Source organism: Podarcis raffonei, chromosome 16, assembly GCF_027172205.1.
Source record: "Podarcis raffonei isolate rPodRaf1 chromosome 16, rPodRaf1.pri, whole genome shotgun sequence".
Taxonomy (NCBI): domain Eukaryota; kingdom Metazoa; phylum Chordata; class Lepidosauria; order Squamata; family Lacertidae; genus Podarcis; species Podarcis raffonei.
Window position 1 is genome coordinate 13,684,305 of NC_070617.1, and position 20,387 is coordinate 13,704,691.

Here is a 20,387-nt window from a genome sequence, read left to right on the forward strand (position 1 = left end):
TGCTTTTTAGGAGGGAAAAAGTGCGTCCTATGGTGCGAAAAATACGGTAAGCTAAGCAAGCTATAGCTTAGGGCCCCACTCTCTTGGGGGCGCCAAAAATAATTAAAGGGGAAAAAACTGGGTGTACATTTCCAAAATATAAGATAAAACACACATAAAATAACACCGCAACAGTGTTTTGTGTTGTGTAGGCTCCTGTGATGAAGAAATGGGCCCCACCTGCTAGCCTCCTCTCTGAAATATCACTGGTTTGCTCATTTCTAACAGCGACAATTTGTTGTTGACAAAGGACAGCTGGATATATAAAGGGCCCCATTACCTTCAGTAGCTTAGGGCCTCATCAAACCTAAATCCGGCCCTGGCCACGGCCGTTCCCTATTCCAAGAGGAAGGTTCGACAGGTGAAGCACTTGCTCAACTCGTGCCTTCTCCTCTCTGGCAGTTCAGGGGGCAGACCTCCGTACACCTGAAGCGCGACTTCTTCCTGTCGAACTCCTCGCGGGCGCGATCTGAGCAGTTCATCAACCTGCGCGAGGTCAGCACCCGCTTCAAGCTGCCGCCGGGGGAGTATATCGTGGTGCCTTCCACCTTTGAGCCCAACAAGGAAGGGGACTTCGTGCTCCGGTTCTTCGCAGAGAACAAAGCCGGGACAGTGTATGTGCTGCTGGTGATATTTGTCATTCCTTTGGCAGAGGGTGGGCAATCGTTCAACTGATTGAAATGGGTTTCAGAGTGCTGTACAGTGTCCTCTTGCAGCACTGTCCAACTACTCAGACCCACTGAAATTAACATTTAGGTTTGAGTGATGATGATGATGATGATAATAATATATTTCATTTCTATACCTCTTTATATTTATAAGAAAAATCTCAAAGCGGTTTACGGAATATTGAAACATCAATAAAATATCAATAAAACAGTCTGAAGAAAGTCAAATGTAGAGTATACAGTCAAAGCTACATAATTAACAGAAAACTAAAATATTATCTTAAAGACTTCAAAATAAAACATCACAAAGGAGGTCAGCTACAGAATACATATTTAACACAAAGTTAACAAAAAAACTTAAACATTTTTTAAAAACACCACATTGCTAAGTGAAGTCAAATATAAATTGCACATTTAAAACAGCATAATTAACAAGAGAATAAAATATTATCATAAGCATAACACAGCTGTTTGGCAGGGACAAAAAGATGGGGCAAAAGAATCCAATAGTTAGGGTTTGGTGTCAGGCATAAAAGATGGTGAGAACGCTCTGGTTTCCCTGGCACAACAAATCCAGTTCTTCTTTTTAAGTGGATTTATTGTAGTTGGGAAAGTGACAGGCAACTCCACATTTACGTGCATTTGAGCCATGTGTGATCAGTGCCGGATTTACGTATAAGCTAAACAAGCTATAGCTTAGGGCCCCACTGTCTTGCCCCCCCCCCAAAATTAATTGTATTTCAGTTCAACAATTACTTTGATAAAATACATATTTTGTTTTGTGCAATGGTTTTAGATACCCATTAGGTCCATAAATTACCATATAGCATATATTCAACACAGAAAACAGTGACAATTTGTTGTTGACAACAAAAAGGGCCCCATTACCTTCAGTAGCTTAGGGCCTCATCAAACCTAAATCCAGCCCTGCGTGTGATTGTGCGCATTGCCACAAACGCTGAAGTAGCACAAAAAGGGGCAAAAGCATGCCTAAAAGAGCATAAAAACACGTGTAAATAGTATCTGGCAATCCCAGGAGCCTTAGCACCAAGCTTTGAGGCCTGTGAAGAGTTGGAGTTCAAGCAAGGAGGTTTGGAGGGAGCAACTGTGGTGGGGTTCGGTGGGTTTTTGTTTTTTAAATGGTTTTTTGATGGTTTCCAGAGATTTGGGGGGTGTTTGCAGGCTTTTCCATGGTGTTCCCAATTTATGCAATTTCACTTTTAACACGCGGCACCTCAGAATGTAACCTCCGCGTAAATGGAGAGTTGCCTGAACTGAATGGGATGAAAGAAAAACTAATGGGAAGACCTGGAGGACCTTTCATGCAGATCAGGATTGAATGCTTGTTGTCATAGAACGCCCCTTCCAACTAGCATGGTCTTCTCTGGCTTTCCAGGGTCTCAGGTTCGCCCCCCCCCCCCATTTCCCTGCCACCTAATCCCTTCTTAACCAGACAGGTGTGGGGAGCTGGACTTAGGACCTTCTGAGCTTTTGCCTCTTTCCAACTGGGATTGGCGCTGCCTGTTGGGATACAGCTGCTGACCTCATCCTAGCCCAGACCTTGCCCAGGGCTCAGAGAGTGGAGCATTGAAGCTGCTTCAGCAACAACCAGCCTTAGGCTGAGCCTTAGGTAGGAGCTGTAAACTTTGCCTTTTGCTGAAGAGCACCACTTCTCTTAAAGGGGCCCACCCCCTCTCAGAAGCTTTTTTACTCTCATAGAGCAGGGGAGACAGATGGACTGGGGCTCCCAAGACGGAGTCCTCCGAGTCAGAGGTAGGGATGTAAAATGCATTGCTTTCCATTCCGCCCTGTGTTTGACACAACGGCGATATTGCTGTTCTGCAGCAGTTCATCTTGTGCCAAAAATTATGACATCGTCATTCTTTGCTGTCCATTGTGGCGAGATTATGTAGCTTACATAACTTGCGTTGTCATTACTTTATTCCATCCCATTCCTTTCAGTGCAAAGAAATCACAGTGCAAATGGTGGTGGTTTGCGGTGGACAACATTAGTTCGTTATCATTTGCAGACTGAAAGCAACAGCAGCAGCAAACATCAGTCGTTTTCAGTGGTTTGATTTCCGTTATGGGCAAATAAGTTAACATTGGCAGCTTCCAGTTTCGTTGGAATTCTGCTGCTGTCGCAACACACGAGCCAGACTTTGGAAACAAAACCAGATGTAAACCCTTGACTTTAACTCTCCCCTGCCTCTCACTTGACTTCAGAGTGCTTCTCACCACCCCAGTTTCATAATGCTTGTTCTGCTATGTTTACTAGTGTCTGGATAATTGCCTTGAGCCCCTTTATGTTTCCCCCGAGTTCTCATTTTTATTTTTATTGCCTTTCTGCAGGGAAATGGACGATGAAATCCAGGCAAACCTCCCAGATGAGGTAGGAATCCTCCAGTGACAAATACGGACCCCTTTCGAAGGGCGACTTAGAGGAAATTCCTGCTTGTATTCCAGAGCAGGACTTCCCAAGCTGGTCTCTGGACCTCTGACGGTCTACCAGCTTCATTCAAGTGATCCACAGCATGTCTGCAAAAATTCAGTTAAAAACCATGCAGCACCTAGCACCATTGCTCCAAGAGGTAGAAAAATAGCTAAAAGGTCCTCCGAGATCCTCAGCAATTTTCAAGCAGTCCTTGGAGAAAAGAAAAAGTTGGGGAACCACTGGTGGAAAGGAGTTATGTAACGACTGCCACCAGTTTTTTTTACATTCAAGAAGAATCCTCTCTTCTGTCACTGGCACATCTTTCTCTCTGAATTCAGTATGCGCCCATTGGTGGAAGTCACGAGTGGGGAGAGTTGTGGTTGCACTCAGAGCTTCCCATGGACATCTGTTTGGCCACTGTGAGAAGTGGATGCTGGACCAGATTGTCCCCTTTTGGCCAGAGCCAGCAAGGCTCATCTTATGTTCTCAGCTAGTGCTGGGGCACAGGAATTTGTCCAGCAGTTTTCCATTTTTTACAAGGTGGTGGTGGAAATCTCCCCACAGATACTGGCCAATGCATGCAGCCCTTAGAATGGACTCATCGCATATGGCCTTCAGCTACAGATTTCAGAGGGGTAGCCAAGATAATTCTTGAAGTGACAGTGAAGCTTTTTGTGAGTGGTCTTTTTTTAAAAAAATAAAAAGAGCAGCCTGTCACTTTTCCATGCTTCCGATCCCAAAGAACTTTGCATCTTTAGACTTTCTAACCCTAACCTGCCTGTCTGACCGTTCCTCTGTCTCTCCCTTCCCCAGAAAGTGCTTTCAGAAAGCGAGATTGATGCTAGCTTCAAGCAACTCTTTAAGCAGCTGGCGGGGGCGGTAAGTGTGTCAAATGTGTGTGTGTGGGGGGGGTAAATTAGATCCATTCCCCATTTAAAGGGGAACTTTCCCAACGTGCACCATCCAAAACAATACGTGAACCAAATTTCAGGCAGCCTTTGAAATCAGCCCTTCTCAGAATTTTGCAGTGCAGTTCTCCAGCCTGGTAAAGTGTTTCCTTACTATTTTGACCAAGCTGTGCAGGTGTGGAGCAGGTGAAAGGTGGCTTCTTGCCAAATGGAGGATTGGCAGGCCCTGCTGAACAGCTGATGCCTGGTGCTCACTTCACCCACCTGTCAAAGTCGGCCAGTGGTTGGTGGAGGGGGGGTTAAGGAACATTAAGTTCCCCACCTTTGTCCTAGCTGAGCAGCAGAGCGCTTAGTTTGCATATGCAAAGGTGCCTGGAGCTGTGATGGGGAAACAGGTTCCAGTTCTGAGCAGGTTCTGAGCAAAGGGCTTGACTTCAGGCCTCTCCAGGAATCGCCTCTTTTAAGAGTGGCTTAAAATAACATTGAATCTTTTTTCCCTCTTCTTTTCCGCCCTTCCTTGCAGGATATGGAAATCAGTGTTCGTGAACTGCAGACTATCCTCAACAGAATCATAGGGAAACGTAAGCACTGAGCCTAACTTGTTCCCTCATCACCTTCTTCTTCTTCTTTTTTAAAAAAGAAATTAAAATAGCAAAACATTTGTCGTACAGAAAGTCAGGGAATGTGTCCATGTGCGTACAACAAATGCTGAGTGTTGTATGCAACAGAGAATAAAACTAATTTGGCAAAACTTTGTGTTGCCAGGGCCCTTTGGCAACAAAAGTGTTGCCAGTTTTCACCATTTAAAATGTTCGGACACCAGCAACCCACCATCTTCCTGACCTTGGACTTGTAACAAACCTGTCATATAGTTCCAGGGTTTGTGGCTTCCTTGTGCTGCTGTTGAGGGTCCCTTTGAACGATTTCTGTCATCTTTTTGCTGCGTGCATTCATGGGGTGTAAAAGGAAAAGCTCTAATTGTCCCTTCTTTGCTTTTCACTGCAGATAAAGACCTTCGGACGAAAGGGTTCAGTTTGGAGTCTTGTCGGAGTATGGTGAACCTCATGGATGTATCCTTCCTTTTTGGTGTCGGGGTCTGCGTATTTTAAGGCGGCTCCAGGCTCTCAGTATTTTGCAGGAGAGGAGCACGTGCCATTAATTTAGGTTTGCGCTTAATTAAAGTAGATTATGATGCTCTTTTGCCCTAATGCAATAAATCCACTTTTATAAAACCAAAACAAAACAGTCTTTAAAAATTATTTAAAGATGTTTATATAATACTTAAAACAAAAAAAATTTTTCCTTCCAGTAGCACCTTAAAGACCAACTAAGTTAGTTCTTGGTATGAGCTTTCGTGTGCATGCACACTTCTTCAGATACACTTGAAACAGAAGTTGCCAGATCCCTCTATATAGTGAGAAGGTGGGGAGGGGTATTACTCAGAAGGGTGGTGGGAGTGGGATTATCTGCCAATCACCCATTCCCACCACCCTTCTGAGTAATACCCCTCCCCACCTTCTCACTATATAGAGGGATCTGGCAACTTTTTATTTCAAGTGTATCTGAAGAAGTGTGCATGCACACGAAAGCTCATACCAAGAACTAACTTAGCTGGTCTTTAAGGTGCTACTGGAAGGAAAAAAATTTTTTGTTTTGACTATGGCAGACCAACACAGCTACCTTTCTGTATATAATACTTATTGCGCAAAATTTATATACAGCTTGTTTGTAGAAGAAAAAAACTTCAAAGTGATTTACAAAAAAGATAAATTATCACTAACAAATCAGAATGAATGCTATGTGAAGGCTGGACGTAGTTTAACCTCTGCCTAAGCTATATGCCTGCAAGCGCTCAACAAACTAATTTTTTGGGAGTATGGCATTGGAGGGGAAGGGGAGGTGATGGTGGAAGGAGGTGAAGGTGGCATTTTGACAGCAGTGTCTCCTTAACATCCGCTTCCTTGATCAGAGAGATGGAAATGGGAAACTTGGATTGGTGGAGTTCAACATCCTTTGGACCAAAATCAGGAGCTATTTGGTAAGCTCACAGTGTCATCAAAGCCACTTATGGGTAAAAAAACCCCACACAAACATGACTACAGTGGGGTGGGTAAGTGGTGGGGACCTCTGCCCACCCAGATACTGTGGAGTCCAGCTCCCATCAGTCTCAGACTGCATAGACAGTGGTCAAGAATGATGGGAGCTATAGTCCAACAACAGATAGAGGTCCACAGATTCCCCATGGTTTAAAACTTGGTGCACAAAACTCACCTGTCCAAATATTTCACAAATATTCTCTTGGTTACATGATTCCCCACCCCCCGCAAACCAGGATAACTAAATGGAATTATAATTATTTTTGTTATTTGCAGGGAAAAGCTGGGGAATTCTGCTTAATTGTTTTCTGATATGCAAACAATATTTTGCAGATATGGACTGTTCAAAAAATTGGAACATATCTAAGGAGTGGGCTGAAAATGAGAGAGCCAAAACAATCCAACTTTGTAATTTGACATCCATTTGATTCTGAAATGTGAATGTTGATGTCCAGTATCATAATTTGAGCATGTTAAGGAATTTTGAATCTGGTTCTGAAATCTCTTCCCTCTAGATGGGACTTGTCTGGAGAGTTTAGTGATCCTTTCTGGATCTCCCTCTAGTGGTTAGACTATGAATTGATGGGTTCCTACTGGAGCCTTGGAACTCATACAGTGGTGCCCCGCAAGACGAACGCCTCGCAAGATGGAAAACCCGCTAGACGAAAGGGTTTTCCGTTTTGGAGGCACTTCGCAAAATGAATTTCCCTATGGGGTTGCTTCGCAAGACGAAAAAATCTTGCGAGTCCCCGCGGGTTTTTTCCCGCTTTCCCCCCCCTTTTCCTAAGCCGCTAAGCCGCTTATCAGCTGTTCCGCTGATAAGCCGCTTAACAGCTGATCGCGAAAAGCCGCTAGACCGCTGTAGCGCTAATCCGCTAAGCTGTCAATGGGCTTGCTTCGCAAGATGAAAAAACCACTAGACGAAGAGAATCGCGGAACGGATTCTTTTCGTCTTGCGAGGCACCACTGTAATTTATTTTTTCCTCTGGACACCTTTGATTCTTGGGGCTCAGCCGCTGGGTTCACTGTTGACACCTTTGGGGGGCATTTTATCTCCTTTTCTCTTCGTTATCTTTTAAGGCAGTCTTTAGGAAGTTCGATTTGGACAAGTCGGGGAGCATGAGTGCCTACGAGATGCGGATGGCTCTGGAGGCTGCAGGTGATCTGCCCCTTTTTAATTGCATTCAGTTTTCTAGGCAGCCTCTCAACTGAACTAGTCCTCAAGGTGGAATTAAAACCAAGACATCAATCAGAATCAAGAAACTCAGCTAATAGTCAGGAATCCTGGGTGGTTGGCCACTGTGGGAACAGGATGTTGGACTAAGATGAGCCTTTGGCCTGATCTAACAGGACCCTTCTTGTCTTCTTTAACATATCCAGTTCCTTTGCCCTTTCCTCATTAATTGTAACTGGAAGCTGTGCATGAATGAATTAGACAAATGGGCAGTTCAGGTCCTGTGAGAAAGACACTTGTGACTCTTGTCTTTCCTGCTCAGCACCCAGCCAAGTGGGATAGTGGAGATACAGCTGCCATATAAGTTTTGTATTACAAGTGTCTCAGGACTGGGAAATCGGATGCCCTCCAGATGTTCTTCAACTCTCAGCTCCCATCAGCCCCAGCTGGTATGGCCATAGTTTAGTGGTGATGGGAGTTGGAATCCTGCAAAGTCTGGAGGACCACAGGTTCCCCACTAAGGTCTAATCTAAACTGCTGGATTTCAAAGCACACAGCTGTCTGAATTGCTCACAGTCCCTTGGCTTACCTCAAAAGTGGGAGACTCTGTTGTGTTTTTAAGAAAGCCACCCAGCTTCTGAATGAAATGTATTTGCTCTTTCTTTCTCTCACCCAGGCTTCAAGCTGAACAAGAAACTGTATGAGCTAATCATCACCCGCTACGCTGAACCTGATCTGGCCATCGACTTTGACAATTTTGTCTGCTGCTTAGTGCGACTTGAAACCATGTTCCGTGAGTGCCCTTTTCGTAGGGTGGCTGTTTCATATTTCGATGTGTGACCAGGTTGTTTTAGTCTGCCTATGGAGACTATGGAGCCCCATAGCTATTGAGGACTGGTGGAGGCTGTATTGTCTGCACCACTTCTTCCCTCTTTGGGGTTCTCCTAGAAGTCAAAGGAGGCAAAGGAGTAGCAGAGGACTGCAGTGTTGGCCTTGGAGTTTAGAAAGGTGTTGGCTTTGCATGCCCCAGTGCTCTAACTCCAGGGCTAGAGGGTTTCTTTAGGCGTGCCTAAAGGCTTTGCAAACCACCAGCAACATTTTAAATTTCCATGCAGTTGCAATATGTTCCCCATGCTGCTCTTAAATTATTTCCAAAGCAGCTTGAAATGGGTAAGGAGGAAGCAGGCCAGCAGCCTGGTGCATCTTTGGGCATGCCACCCTCCTGGCACAGCTCTTTGGAGCCTGTCCCTGGAGTCAACAGGGTTGATCTGGGTTTGTTTCCCACCCAGAGAAGTCCTGCAGTGAAATATCTTGATTTAATTCCCACCCTCAACTCTGCCACTCACCCCACAATCTCTCTCTTCAGGGTTTTTCCAAGCACTGGACTCAGACAAGGATGGAATCGTCACCTTTGACTTGGTTAAGGTAATGCCTCTCTGATCGTTGAAAATAAACTCCCAGTGTCATAATGCTGTGATACAAATGTCTGGTGAGATCACACTCGGGATACTGTGTGCCGTTCTGGTCCTGGAACTTCAAAAAGGGTATTGTAAATCTGGAAAAGGTGCAGTGAATGGCAACAAAAATTATTGAACGCATTTTCCTATGAGGAACGATTATGACATTGGGGGTTTCTGAATTACTATGTTTTTAATCCTCCTGAACACCCACCAGTATTTTTGCGATAATTTATCCTAATATACACATTTACTTACATGCAGTGTTCCCCAATGTGATTGTGCATTGTATTACAGCCTATGTATGCATTTTGTATGCATTATTGCAAAATTTGGAGAGGTGCAGATTTTGAAGGTTGGGTCTATGTTTCAGTTTATGTGTTGTTTCAGAAAGCGTGAATTAGGTAGATTTGCTTTTGACGGTGAACTGAACTGAATTTCTCCGCTATTCCTCTTTTTATCTCTCTCTCTCCTGCACTGCAGTGGATACAACTAACCATGTTTGCCTGAAGAAGAAACAGCACCATCCCTGCACGGCTGTCTGGCCCTTCTCCTCGGACATCTTTTGTGCTTTCGTTGTTTTTACCTGCAAGTGCCTTGCATCACAATGTGGTCGCTTCTTGCTTTTTCACTGCTTCCACCTCAAATAAAGGAACAGACCCGTGCTTAAACACACACACACACACACACACACACATATACACACGCAGCACTTCACATTTGCCTCACGTGCCAAGGTGGACTCTCTTGGCTCCCTGCCGCCGTGCCTGGTCATCACCTGTGACCTCGGAAGCTGTTCAGATCCTGCACTGCCTCCAAAGCTGCTTCTTGCTTTGAATAACGATCCATAGCGAGATTCTTGCCGCACAGCTTGGCACAAAAGAGGCCTTCCTGACTTGACCTCAGGCTCCTTGTCTTTAAAATGGGGGCTTATCACAGCACCAACATGAGCAGCAATGGTGGCTCTGTGGAAAAGCCCTGAGTGGACAGTGCATTCTGGGAAAACTCTTGCCTCTTGATAGCCAGTTTTTCAGTGGCTGTTGGCTTTGGTTAGTTTTTAGGGCTTTGTCCTGATGTTGGCCTCCTCTCAAGTTTTTGGTTTTTTTGTCTTAAGATGTATGTGCAGGATAAGGGGGGCAGCCAGAGAGCTGCCCCACAGAAGCATTGTTTTGAAATAGTGGGCAAACATCTTGAGGCACACGGCGGGGGTGGGGGCACCTGATGCCTTAATTTTAAAAAAGGGATGTCTTGCCTTCTTTGTCTCTATTGCTGGATGTCTGCTCAATCCTCCCAGTTTGCTTCTATAGCTGTCTGGTTGATGCCCACTCTGCAACATAGCTGGGAAATCTCAGCCCTCCATTGGCCACACTTCCTTCAACTCATTTGCCATATTTCTTACACTCAGGACGTATTTGCACTATACGTTTAAAGCACTCTTTTTTTTTAATATTTTATTTAGGATTTTTTAAAAAATATATATTTTATTTAGGATTTTGTTTAAAGCACTCTTGAAACACATTGAACAGCCATGGCTTCCCCCAAAGAATCCTGGGAGCTGTAGTTTGTCGAGGGTGCTGTTATGAGACCCCTCTCCCCCTCACAGAGCTACCATTCCCAGAGTAGTTTTACAATCAGTCCCTCTTCCCAGGGAATTCTGGGAACTGTAGTACTCTCAGCACTCTCAACAAACTACAGTTCCCAGGATAATGGGGTGGGGGGAGTTTATTATAAAGAGTGCTTTAAATGTGCATTGTGCATTTGGCCTCAGATTTGCCCACTGGTATTTCACTATTTGCCAGTGAGATGCCTATGTTTTTAAAACATATTTGCATCAGTGCCAAAGAAATATTCCCACTTCTGTAACTGTTTTGGCCTCTATTTTTTTATTTGGCAAATACAAAGTTTGGCAAGTATGGACTGAGACCTGACAGGGGACTTTGCAGGGCTCCTTCTTCAGATGGGCAAAGGCCTGTGTCTACATGGGGGAAGACTGAACTTTCAATCCCTGGCATCTCCAGGTAGACATAGGAGAGAACACAGTCTGGAATCCTGGAGAGCAGCTGCCAGTCAGTGTAGACAATACAGAGCTAGCTAACCCAAATGTCTGGTTTGGTTTAAAGCCGCTTCTGATCTCCCTGCTTATATCAGCCTTTGGACTGAAATCTTATTTTTAAAGGGAAGACTGCCTTTCAGTGGCATGTTCTGCAGTTCAATCCTCAGCATCTCCAGGTAGAGAGAGGAAAGAGAACTACATGGTTCAATAGTCTGGCTCCGCCATAGGGTGGTTTCCTATCTTCCAATCTGTATCTGGCTGCAAGGACTTCATCCCTTTTCTCCAGCCCCATATTTTCCACTCGCCAGAGGGGCCCCCTTTCCCTCACTGGTGCCTGCCTTTTGGCACCCACAACTTCACATCACTGACATCTCGAGACGTTGCTCTCGCCAGCCTTGCTCCTCTCTGACTGTTGTCCTGCCTAGAGGGTGCCTTTCTCGAATGGGAAATTGATAACTCTGCAATGCCTGGAGGGCTACGGGTCTGCCATCCCCGGGATAATAATAATAATAATAATAATAATAATAATAATAATAATAGTAATAATAGTAATAATAGTAGTAATAATAGTAGTAGTAATAATAATTTTATTTATACCCTGCCCTCCCCAGCCAAGACCGGGCTCAGGGCGGCTAACAACCAATAATAAAAACAAGTTGATTAAAATACAATTTAAAAACAAGATTAAAATACATTAAAACATTAGGATGCAGCCTCTACACAGGAGGAGAAAGGAAAAAGAAAGAGGGGGAGGGAATCAAACTGGTTCTAAGCCAAAGGCCAGGTGGAACAACTCTGTCTTACAGGCCCTGCGGAAAGAAATCAAATCTCACAGGGCCCTGGTCTCATGAGACAGAGCATTCCACCAGGCCGGAGCCAGTGTTGAGAAGGCCCCGGCTCTGGTTGAGGCTAATCTAACTTCCTTAGGGCCCGGGACCTCTAGGGTGTTGCTATTTATGGACCTTGAGGCTCTCCGTGGGGCATACCAGGAGAGGCGGTCCCGTAGGTACGATCTGGATAAGGAACGGACCCTTGGAAATCAAATAGGGTCAGGCACAAAATGATCGGCAATCCTGTTTGGCCAACAGTTGGGCAGGCTGTTTCCTGTCTCTGGAAGCTTCTATGAGCATTCCAATGCCTGAGGGGCAGAATTCTCCTCACCCAGAGGCCGGTTTGGGGTGAATTGGGACCTCCAGGCTGCAGCAGCTGAATGCCCCTTACCCGTCTCCCCCACCCACTTCACCCTTGCTCCCAGAAAGCCGCCTGAGGTGCTGCAGAAGCCCCCTCGCTCCCCTCCAAGGCTGTTTCACGTCTCCCTTGAGGTGCCCAAATGGGAGACTTCTGAGGTGATGTTTGCTTCTGTAATTGTGCCAGAAGATTCCGTTATCAGGGATTATTTTACACTCCTATGATGCAACTGGGTACTACTGTTTAATCTTTTTGTTTTGTATTGTAGAAACAGACTTGTTTTATTGCCAAAAAAAGGAAAAAAGAAGTGCTATTATTAAAGCAAGATGCTTGAGTCCCTATTGGTTTGGGCTGTTTTTTGTTAAGTTTCATTCCTTCACCACACGGTTCGAGGGGAGGTTACAACAATATAAAAATACAACCTTGAAATAAGTTAGAACAATTTACAGTTGGAAGAATAGGGTGGGCCTTAAACCTTAAACTGTAGCCTTATGAGGCTTTGCCCTCAGGTGGGAAAAATATTGCGCCCGGGAAAGTGAAAATGGGAGTCAACAGACACTCAAGGAATAGTTTCTCAAGGAAAAGCTTTATTTCTACCATCCATGAACTGCTAGAAGGAGCAAGTGTGATAACTCACAAAAACATGCACGGGTTCACAGTCATGTGCACGGAGTATATATTCCCCTTCCAGTTCCCTCCCCTTTCTCCTCCCTCAGGAGTCCTGCCCCATGAGTTCCTCTGAGCATGAACAGAAAGCTGTCTTGGGACTATCGTGGACTCTTGGCGCCCTTCCCAGGAAAGGGGAATGAGTACAGTTCAGCATGTCCAAGATGTTACAACTAGAATGAGATAAGATTCGTTTCTCAGGCCTGAGTATTCTTGGCATTGACAGAGTCTATTCATTAGCCTTTTGAAGCCTTCTTGTACTGATAAAAGTAACATTTTGCCTATGCATCTTGTGAGAAAATAGAGGAAAACTTTAGCTGTGGATTTTTAGAAGACAAAAGGAATTTTGGACAGTTTTGAGGCCTGGGGTGATTATTGGGGGGGTTGACTTTGGGCCTAGGTGGGGTCACCTGTCTTCAAAACCACAACCTTCACCCGGCTGTGAGGCGTGAAGGCCGCTCCCTGCAAGGCCCTTTCCATTTGGCCTAGGGGGCAGGGCCCAGACTCACCAGCCCTAGAAAGAGGCTCCTCATGAGGCCAGAGGAACATCAATGGGTTATTGCTTTATTGTTTTATTTATTTAATATGCGGTAAACCACTTAGAGATTTTCATTAATATCAGCAAGACAAAGGAGATGGTGTTGAGACTTTTGGAGGAAGAGAGAACTAGCCCTGCTCTACATCAGGGAGGGCTGTGTGGAGAGAGTCTCTTCCTTTAAATCCTAGGAATTTATCTCAGTGAAGACCTTACTTGGAAAATAAATACAACCCAGGTGGTTAAGAAAGCCCAACAGAGACTCCATCCCCTCAGAGTATTGTGGAAGAACAATGTCAATCAACATTTGATGATCTCCGTCTACCGGTCCACAATAGAAAGTGTCCTTTCATACTGCATCACGGTGTGGTATGCTGGTTTGGCATCAACTGATAGGAAGCGCCTACAGAGGGTGGTGAATACAGCACAAGCTATTATGGGCTGTCCCATGATTCCGCTGGATGAAATAGCGGAAGAACGTTGCCTCAGGAGAGTGAGGAAAATTCTTAGGGAAGATTCACACCCTGGCCGGCACTTTCTTGATCTCCTGCCCTTGGGCAGAAGATATAGAAGCATGATTAGTCGCACCAACAGGGTAAAGAACAGCTTCGATCCGTGGGCTATTAGGCTGCTGAATGAAAAGATAACAACAGGGCAACTGACTTTTGGGTTTGGTGGGTGTGCGTCAGTAAACGAGGGGAATTAAGACTAAGAGAGTTGAGTGGAGGGTGTTCATGTAATCTCACTGTATGCAAGTTGTACAAGTGACAATAAAGTATTTCAGTTCAATTATTCAATTTCAATTATTAAAAATATAAAGCGGTATAGAAAATTAAAAATTAAAAATACAAGAAAATAAAATATGTAGCATCTGGTTCCCCCAGCCTATCAGGAGAGGGACGTTCACCCGCAGAGAGGGAATCGGTGGAGTTGGAGAAAGCAAACAGTGACCAGATACTGAGTCTATGCAGCTAACTCAAGATGGATCCAAAACTCTTGCCCAATTCATCATCTCCCATGGACCAGGTGAGTGTGATTGTGGAAAAATGGCCTTGTGGGCCAAAGTTAAACAGACTGCTGGCAGAGTTTACTTTGACCCTCAAACCGGAGGATCCCTGTTTGGTTTCCTGGGATTTGCAGCCATTTGTGTCACAATGCCTGGGTTCCAGTTTCCCTGGAGACGCCAGAGAATTCCAAAGCAGTTAAAGCAGTTAAACAGAAGCAGGTTGAAGCTGAGGCAGAGAACTAGGATGATGGTATGCATCCTAATAATATAATTAATACGAATAATTTATTTTTTATACCCCACCCATCTGACTGGCTACATCACCCCAGAATTAGCATTTGAGGAAGGGCTAGCCCATCTCTCCCTGCCTTTATCTCTCTGCTGATCCTTCTCCTCAGGTCCCTTCTGATCCTTCACCTCCATGAGCTCACAAACCTGGTAGCACATAGCATGCTTAGGCAGCTACTAGGGTCCCCACTTGCGACAAGGCCCCACTGCTGTGCCATTAGCTATCATTTTAACTTTCCACACTCACTCTGGGGCATGCTGAGAAACTGGTGCCACCAGCAGGGCTAGCAAGCCCATGGTCCTTTTTGTCATTAACATCCCAGCAAGGGAGTTTAAGAGAGGGCATCAGTGGGAGCTGCAAAAGCATTTCCTACTCCTCACATTTTAGATGTTGACTTCGGTGTTTCCCAGTCACCGTCCCACATTTGCATCCGGGGGAGGGACAGGTATCATACCAGTTCAGCTCAGCTTTTGAGAAGATAACAATTATGGGGGTTGTTATAAGTAGCCATTCTTTCTCCTTTGGTACCATAGTTTGGCAGGCTAGCCAGCTGGCTGGCTGTCCTAGCAAAGGTAGCCATTTGTGGGTGTCAGTGGGTATGAGAGCAATCCCAAGGTCTCTTAGGGGGCATCACTGGGGCTGGTGGGTGCTCTGGAGCTCCCACTCCATGGAAATAGAGGGAGATGCACCTGCAGGCCACAGAGAGGGATGTCTGAAGAAGTGGGGATCCTCTCTTGACAAGCAGCAGGAGGTTCTGCTGCTCTTGCTGCCCTACCAGCAGCCAAGGCATAAAGGAGGCTGGGGAAACCCAACCAGATGGGCAGGGTATAGATAATAAAAATAAAATTTCCAGGAGATTGTCAGGGGTGGATTTGGGAAGCCGGATGCAAACAGAGGCAAAGTTAGGATCCACACGTGCTTCTAGCTCCAGAGATTTTAGCCGCAGAAATACTCAAAAGGTGTGGGGTTTTTTCTTTGTTCCTTCTGCTATACACAGGAAATCGCGCCAAGGAGTGAAGTGCATTGCAGGATCCTATCAGCACCCTCTTTCTCCCCACTTCGCTCATACCCACACCCAAAAGCAAAAGCATCCCTCCATCCCACCCCAATACCACCTGCCCTCCCCACCTCTCGGGTACCTGCCCCCCACATCCCAAAAACATTCCTCCCTACTCCGCAAAAACCCATTATTCGTACCCCACAAGTCTCCACCCTCCAAACCTCTCAAGTACCCCCCTGCCACACACGAGTGCACCTTACATTTAAGCCCTCTCTAAGACAGGCTCTGCCCCCTGATCCCTCAATGAAAATTATCTCTCTCCCGCTTAAGTCCACCACCACCCTTCTGAGCCCACCCCAAAAGCTGCCTTCTTCCTCCTTGACTCCGCCCTGAGATATGTCCCCCTCTCCCTCAAACCAGACTATATCCTCCTCCCTGCTGGTCTCCCCCGAAAACATCCCCTCCCCCCTGATTCCCCTTAAGAAATTGCTCCACTCCTCTGCTCCCTCTCCATTCAGCCCGCCCGGGAATATGCCTCCTTAAACTCTCCCATAATATGCCTCCTTGCCCCCTGAAACTTCCCCAGAATATGCCCCCTTCTCTCTAACTGGAGGATCCCCGTTTGGTTGCCTGGGATTTGAAGCCATTTGTGTCACAATGCCTGGGTTCCAGTGTCCCTAGAGTCACCAGAGAATTCCAAAGCAGTTAAGGCAGTTAAACAGAAGCAGGTTCAGGCGGAGAACTAGGATGATGGTATGTATCATAATAATTTAGTTTTACTAATACGTTATTATTTATACCATACCCATCTGGCTGGCTACATCACACCAAAATTAGCTTTTGAGGAAGGGCTAGCCCAGGGGTGTCAAACTCAAATTCATCGGGGGCCGCATCGGCAGTTTGGTCACCCTCAAAGGGCCGGTTGTATCTGTTGGACTATGTGTCCACTCTTTATTATCATAAATTATTGTCACTGCATTCAGTTACATCACAGGATGGCATGCGCTCAATATAAAAACAAGTGGAGGTTTCCTGAATGCATGTAAAGTGGAGGTTTCCTGTGTAGAACAGCCGGCGCCGCTAGAGGGCAGACGGTTCTCTGGCTTGTAGGCTGCCGTGCATGCGCTGAAGAGGCGGCTTTCTTGTGTAAAAAAAAAAAAAAAGCGAGAATAAAAGGTGAAGTCTGGCGGCTGGCGGCGGCTACACGAGCCACATGACAAGGTCTGGCGGGCCAGATTCGGCCCGCGGCCTTGTGTTTGACACCCGTGGGCTAGCCCATCTCTCCCTGCATTTATCTCTCTCTGCTGATCCTTCATCTCCATGAGCTCACAAGCCTGGTACCACATAGCATCCTTAGGCAGCTATTAGGGTCCCCACTTGCGACAAGGCCCCACTGCTGTGCCATTATCTTGCCCCTCAGTCCAGGAGTGTTGGGGAGTTTGGAGCCATCGTTTTAACTTTCCACACTCCCTCTGGGGCGCGCTGAGAAACTGGTGCCGCCAGCAGGGCTAGGAAGCCCATGGTCCTTTTTGTCACTAACATCCCAGCAGGTATATAATCTAGGGTTGCCATACTTCAAGAAGTAAAAATCAGAACACAAAGTTGTTGAGCTTTTCTGGGAAAAGTTTCAAAAAACTCAGACATTTTACTGATTTCCCAAAATTCCCCATGGACGCTAATTCTGTCACTGGGATCCTGGACATGTCTGAGGAAACCCAGAACGTATCAATCAATGTATGGCAATGTATGACGTATGGCAACCCCATTATACATTACAAGCTGCCTTGTTCTCCCCTGTTAATAATCTTCTTGGAACTACTGGTTTACAGAGTGCCGGCTATAGCCAAGGGAGTTTAGCAGAATATGGAATGGGCAGAGAGAGGCAGGTTCCTGCCCCACAAGAGCATACAGTATTGATTTCAACATTGGGGAGATATGAAAAGAAAAGAGAGCCGAAAGAATAATAATGGCTGAATGTGCGTTTCTCCTCCAAGGAGGTTCCAGGGACTGACCCTGTCTCTCCACCCCAATTGTTAAGAAAGGACTTTGTTCTTTTCTAGCATCCTTTGGCTCTAGATCCTGCCTTCCTTGGCAAGTCTATCACTTCTTTTACTCCTTTTTCTCCTGCTGCCTCCACCTTCCCTCTTTGTGCTCCTTTGCAGGTGTCAGTGTTTGGCTGCGAGCACAGAAGACAACACCGCCCCCTGTGGCTCCTCTGGTGAGAGAATAGCCTCGTTGCACTTTTATTATTAGCTTCTTTTCATTTATGTATTAGGGACGCGGGTGGCGCTGTGGGTTAATCCACAGAGCCTAGGACTTGCCGATCAGATGGTCGGCGGTTCAAATCCCCGCGACAGGGTGAGCTCCCGTTGCTCGGTCCCTGCTTCTGCCAACCTAGCAGTTCGAAAGCACCTCAAAGTGCAAGTAGATAAATAGGTACCACTCTGGCGGGAAGGTAAACGGCGTTTCCATGTGCTGCTCTGATTCGCCAGAAGCGGCATATTCTGGGAACGTTTTGGGGGGAAGGGGCATATTCTGGGAGAGTTTCAGGGGGGAAAGGGGCATATTCTGGGACCCTTTCAGGGGGCAAGGGGACATATTCTGGGAACATTTCAGGGGGGAAGGGGGCATATTGTGGGAGTTTCAGGGGAGAAGGGGGTATATTTTGGGTGAGTTTCAGAGGGGAGGGAAGGAGGCATATTCTGGGAGAATTTCAGAGAGCAAGGAGGCATATTGTGGGAGAGTTTCAGGGAGCAAGGGGGCATATTCTGGCAGAGTTTCAGTGAGAAGGGGACATATTCTTGGAAAATTCCTAGAAAATATGCCCCCTTGGCCCCTGAAAGTCTCCCAGGATATAGAGCACAGTTGCAACAGGGGTTACCACTCCCAAACATCCAATGTGGTACAAAGGAAGGCAAACCCCGAACAAAAGAAGGCATGGAGTTTTATACTTTTCTTACAGCACAGAGGAATATGTCAGAGGAGGGGCGATTCCAGAGATTACAGGTGAGCAGTTGTGAGAAATATTTGGTAAAGTACAGTTGTTATGACAGTTATTAACATGCAAAGTTCTTAAGTGGTGTTGACAAAGGGAGGAAGGTTTGCAGGTGACTGTTATGGATATTTCTCAGCCCATCCAGTCCATCCTACTGATATCTATCTATTGTGATTTTATGATTACAGGGAGAATCTTGATGGTTCTTCCTGGAGCTTTTCCTCCAGGGAAGAATGACTATGGGTTTTGGGCGATTCTGGAGCTTATGTTGATGTTCCAGAGCTTATGTTGATGTTCCCTGACGCCTTATGAATGAAGTGTTATATGTTACATTTTTGTTATGTTACGGTTGTTAATGACTTATTAAAATAAACAGTTGTATTTGTGAATTTGTGTCATATCACTGTAGACCTTGTAGGTGGAGCTGTGGCGCTGTTTTAGTGTTTGAATGTATTCCAAATTTGGCACTCAGTAAGGGACGCGGGTGGCGCTGTGGGTTAAACCACAAAGCCTAGGTCTTGCCGATCAGAAGGTTGGTGGTTCGCATCCCCGCAACGGGGTGAGCTCCCGTTGCTCGGTCCCTGCTCCTGCCAACCTAGCAGTTCGAAAGCATGTCAAACTGCAAGTAGATAAATAGGTACCACTCCAGCGGGAAGGTAAACAGCGTTTCCGTGCGCTACTCTGGTTCACCAGAAGCGGCTTCAGCGACGCGGACTTATAAAAAATATTGGGGGGGCCCGGGAAAGCTCATGAATAATAAATAAGCTCATGAATATGCAAATAAAGTGGCGCCGCCTCCTCGTGAGCGAATAGGGGAGAGCGTGCTGCGCCTATTAATCAGCTCCAAAGGAAATTGGGTGGAGCTTTTGCTCGGGAGGGAGGGCAGGAGGCATGCAGCCCGCCCCCCCTGTGCATTTTGGGCTGGGGGAGGGGCGGCGATGGCGCTCTGCTGGAGGGGCGCCGGAGATTATTGGGGGGGCAGAGCCCCCCCAAACGAATTTTTGAGGGGGCTCGGGCCCCCTCAAGCCCCATGGAGTCGGCGCCTATGAGCGGCTTAGTCATGCTGGCCACATGACCTGGAAGCTGTACGCCGACTCCCTCGGCCAATAAAGCGAGATAAGCACCACAACCCCAGAGTCGGCCACGACTGGACCTAATGGTCAGGGGTCCCTTTACCTATAGTCACTGGAAGGACAGATCCTGAACTGAGGCTCCAATACTTTGGCCACCTCATGAGAAGAGAAGACTCCCTGGAAAAGACCCTGATGTTGAGAAAGATTGAGGGCACAAGGAGAAGGGGATGGCAGAGAATGAGATGGTTGGATAGTGTTCTCGAAGCTACCAACATGAGCTTGACCAAACTGCGGGAGGCAGTGGAAGACAGGAGTGCCTGGCGTGCTCTGGTCCATGGGGTCACGAAGAGTTGGACACGACTAAACAACAACAACAGCAATAGTCGGTACCAGTGTCCTCAAAGGGCTGAAGATGTAGCTTAAAACCAAATTGGGTGTCTTTAAGGACAGAAATGGGCCATGAAAGGCAGGTTAATGCATAAAGAAAGCAACCACATAACTTAAGCTACTCCTAAAATACTTCCTTTCCCCATACATCAATTTCTTAGAGGACATGAGAACATGCATTATGAGTAACATCAATGTTCAAATATTTTTTAAAACTTCCCTGTACAGAGAAAATTAATTAAGAATGGAAAAGCCATTTATGTAGTGCAATTATAGATAAAGTGAAATGCATTAAAACAAATTTGGGGCGGATGGGAAAGAGATACTTTTACTATACAAGAGCAGTGGTGCAGAAATGAGTGCCTTTCTATTTTTAAAAAAAATCAGCTGTCTCCTTTAACCAACACTTCTCAAGACTC

The 20,387-nt window shown here is 46.1% G+C and overlaps 1 protein-coding gene and 1 long non-coding RNA gene across 5 annotated transcripts in view; both read left to right on the forward strand.

Moving 5' to 3' along the window:
• Positions 1-9,363, forward strand: part of CAPN1 (calpain 1) — a 43,333-nt gene extending 33,970 nt beyond the window's left edge. For all 3 annotated transcript variants that reach the window (XM_053368091.1, XM_053368090.1, XM_053368092.1), the window contains 10 exons: positions 442-653; positions 3,060-3,099; positions 3,955-4,020; positions 4,573-4,630; positions 5,055-5,119; positions 6,019-6,087; positions 7,226-7,304; positions 7,996-8,112; positions 8,686-8,744; positions 9,260-9,363. In XM_053368091.1, the coding sequence (XP_053224066.1) occupies positions 442-653; positions 3,060-3,099; positions 3,955-4,020; positions 4,573-4,630; positions 5,055-5,119; positions 6,019-6,087; positions 7,226-7,304; positions 7,996-8,112; positions 8,686-8,744; positions 9,260-9,286 (792 nt within the window). In that variant the 3' untranslated portion in view covers positions 9,287-9,363. The remainder of the gene's footprint in view (positions 1-441; positions 654-3,059; positions 3,100-3,954; positions 4,021-4,572; positions 4,631-5,054; positions 5,120-6,018; positions 6,088-7,225; positions 7,305-7,995; positions 8,113-8,685; positions 8,745-9,259) is intronic.
• A 2,071-nt stretch (positions 9,364-11,434) lies between these two features.
• LOC128403375 (uncharacterized) lies at positions 11,435-18,819 on the forward strand. Of its 2 annotated transcripts, XR_008327942.1 has the most exons (4): positions 11,435-12,175; positions 14,103-14,244; positions 18,476-18,519; positions 18,697-18,819. It is a non-coding gene; the product is annotated as an uncharacterized LOC128403375 (long non-coding RNA). The 2 variants fall into 2 exon arrangements; XR_008327941.1 differs by lacking the exon at positions 18,476-18,519 and having other exon boundaries at positions 11,436-12,250.
• The last annotated feature ends 1,568 nt before the right edge of the window (positions 18,820-20,387 follow it).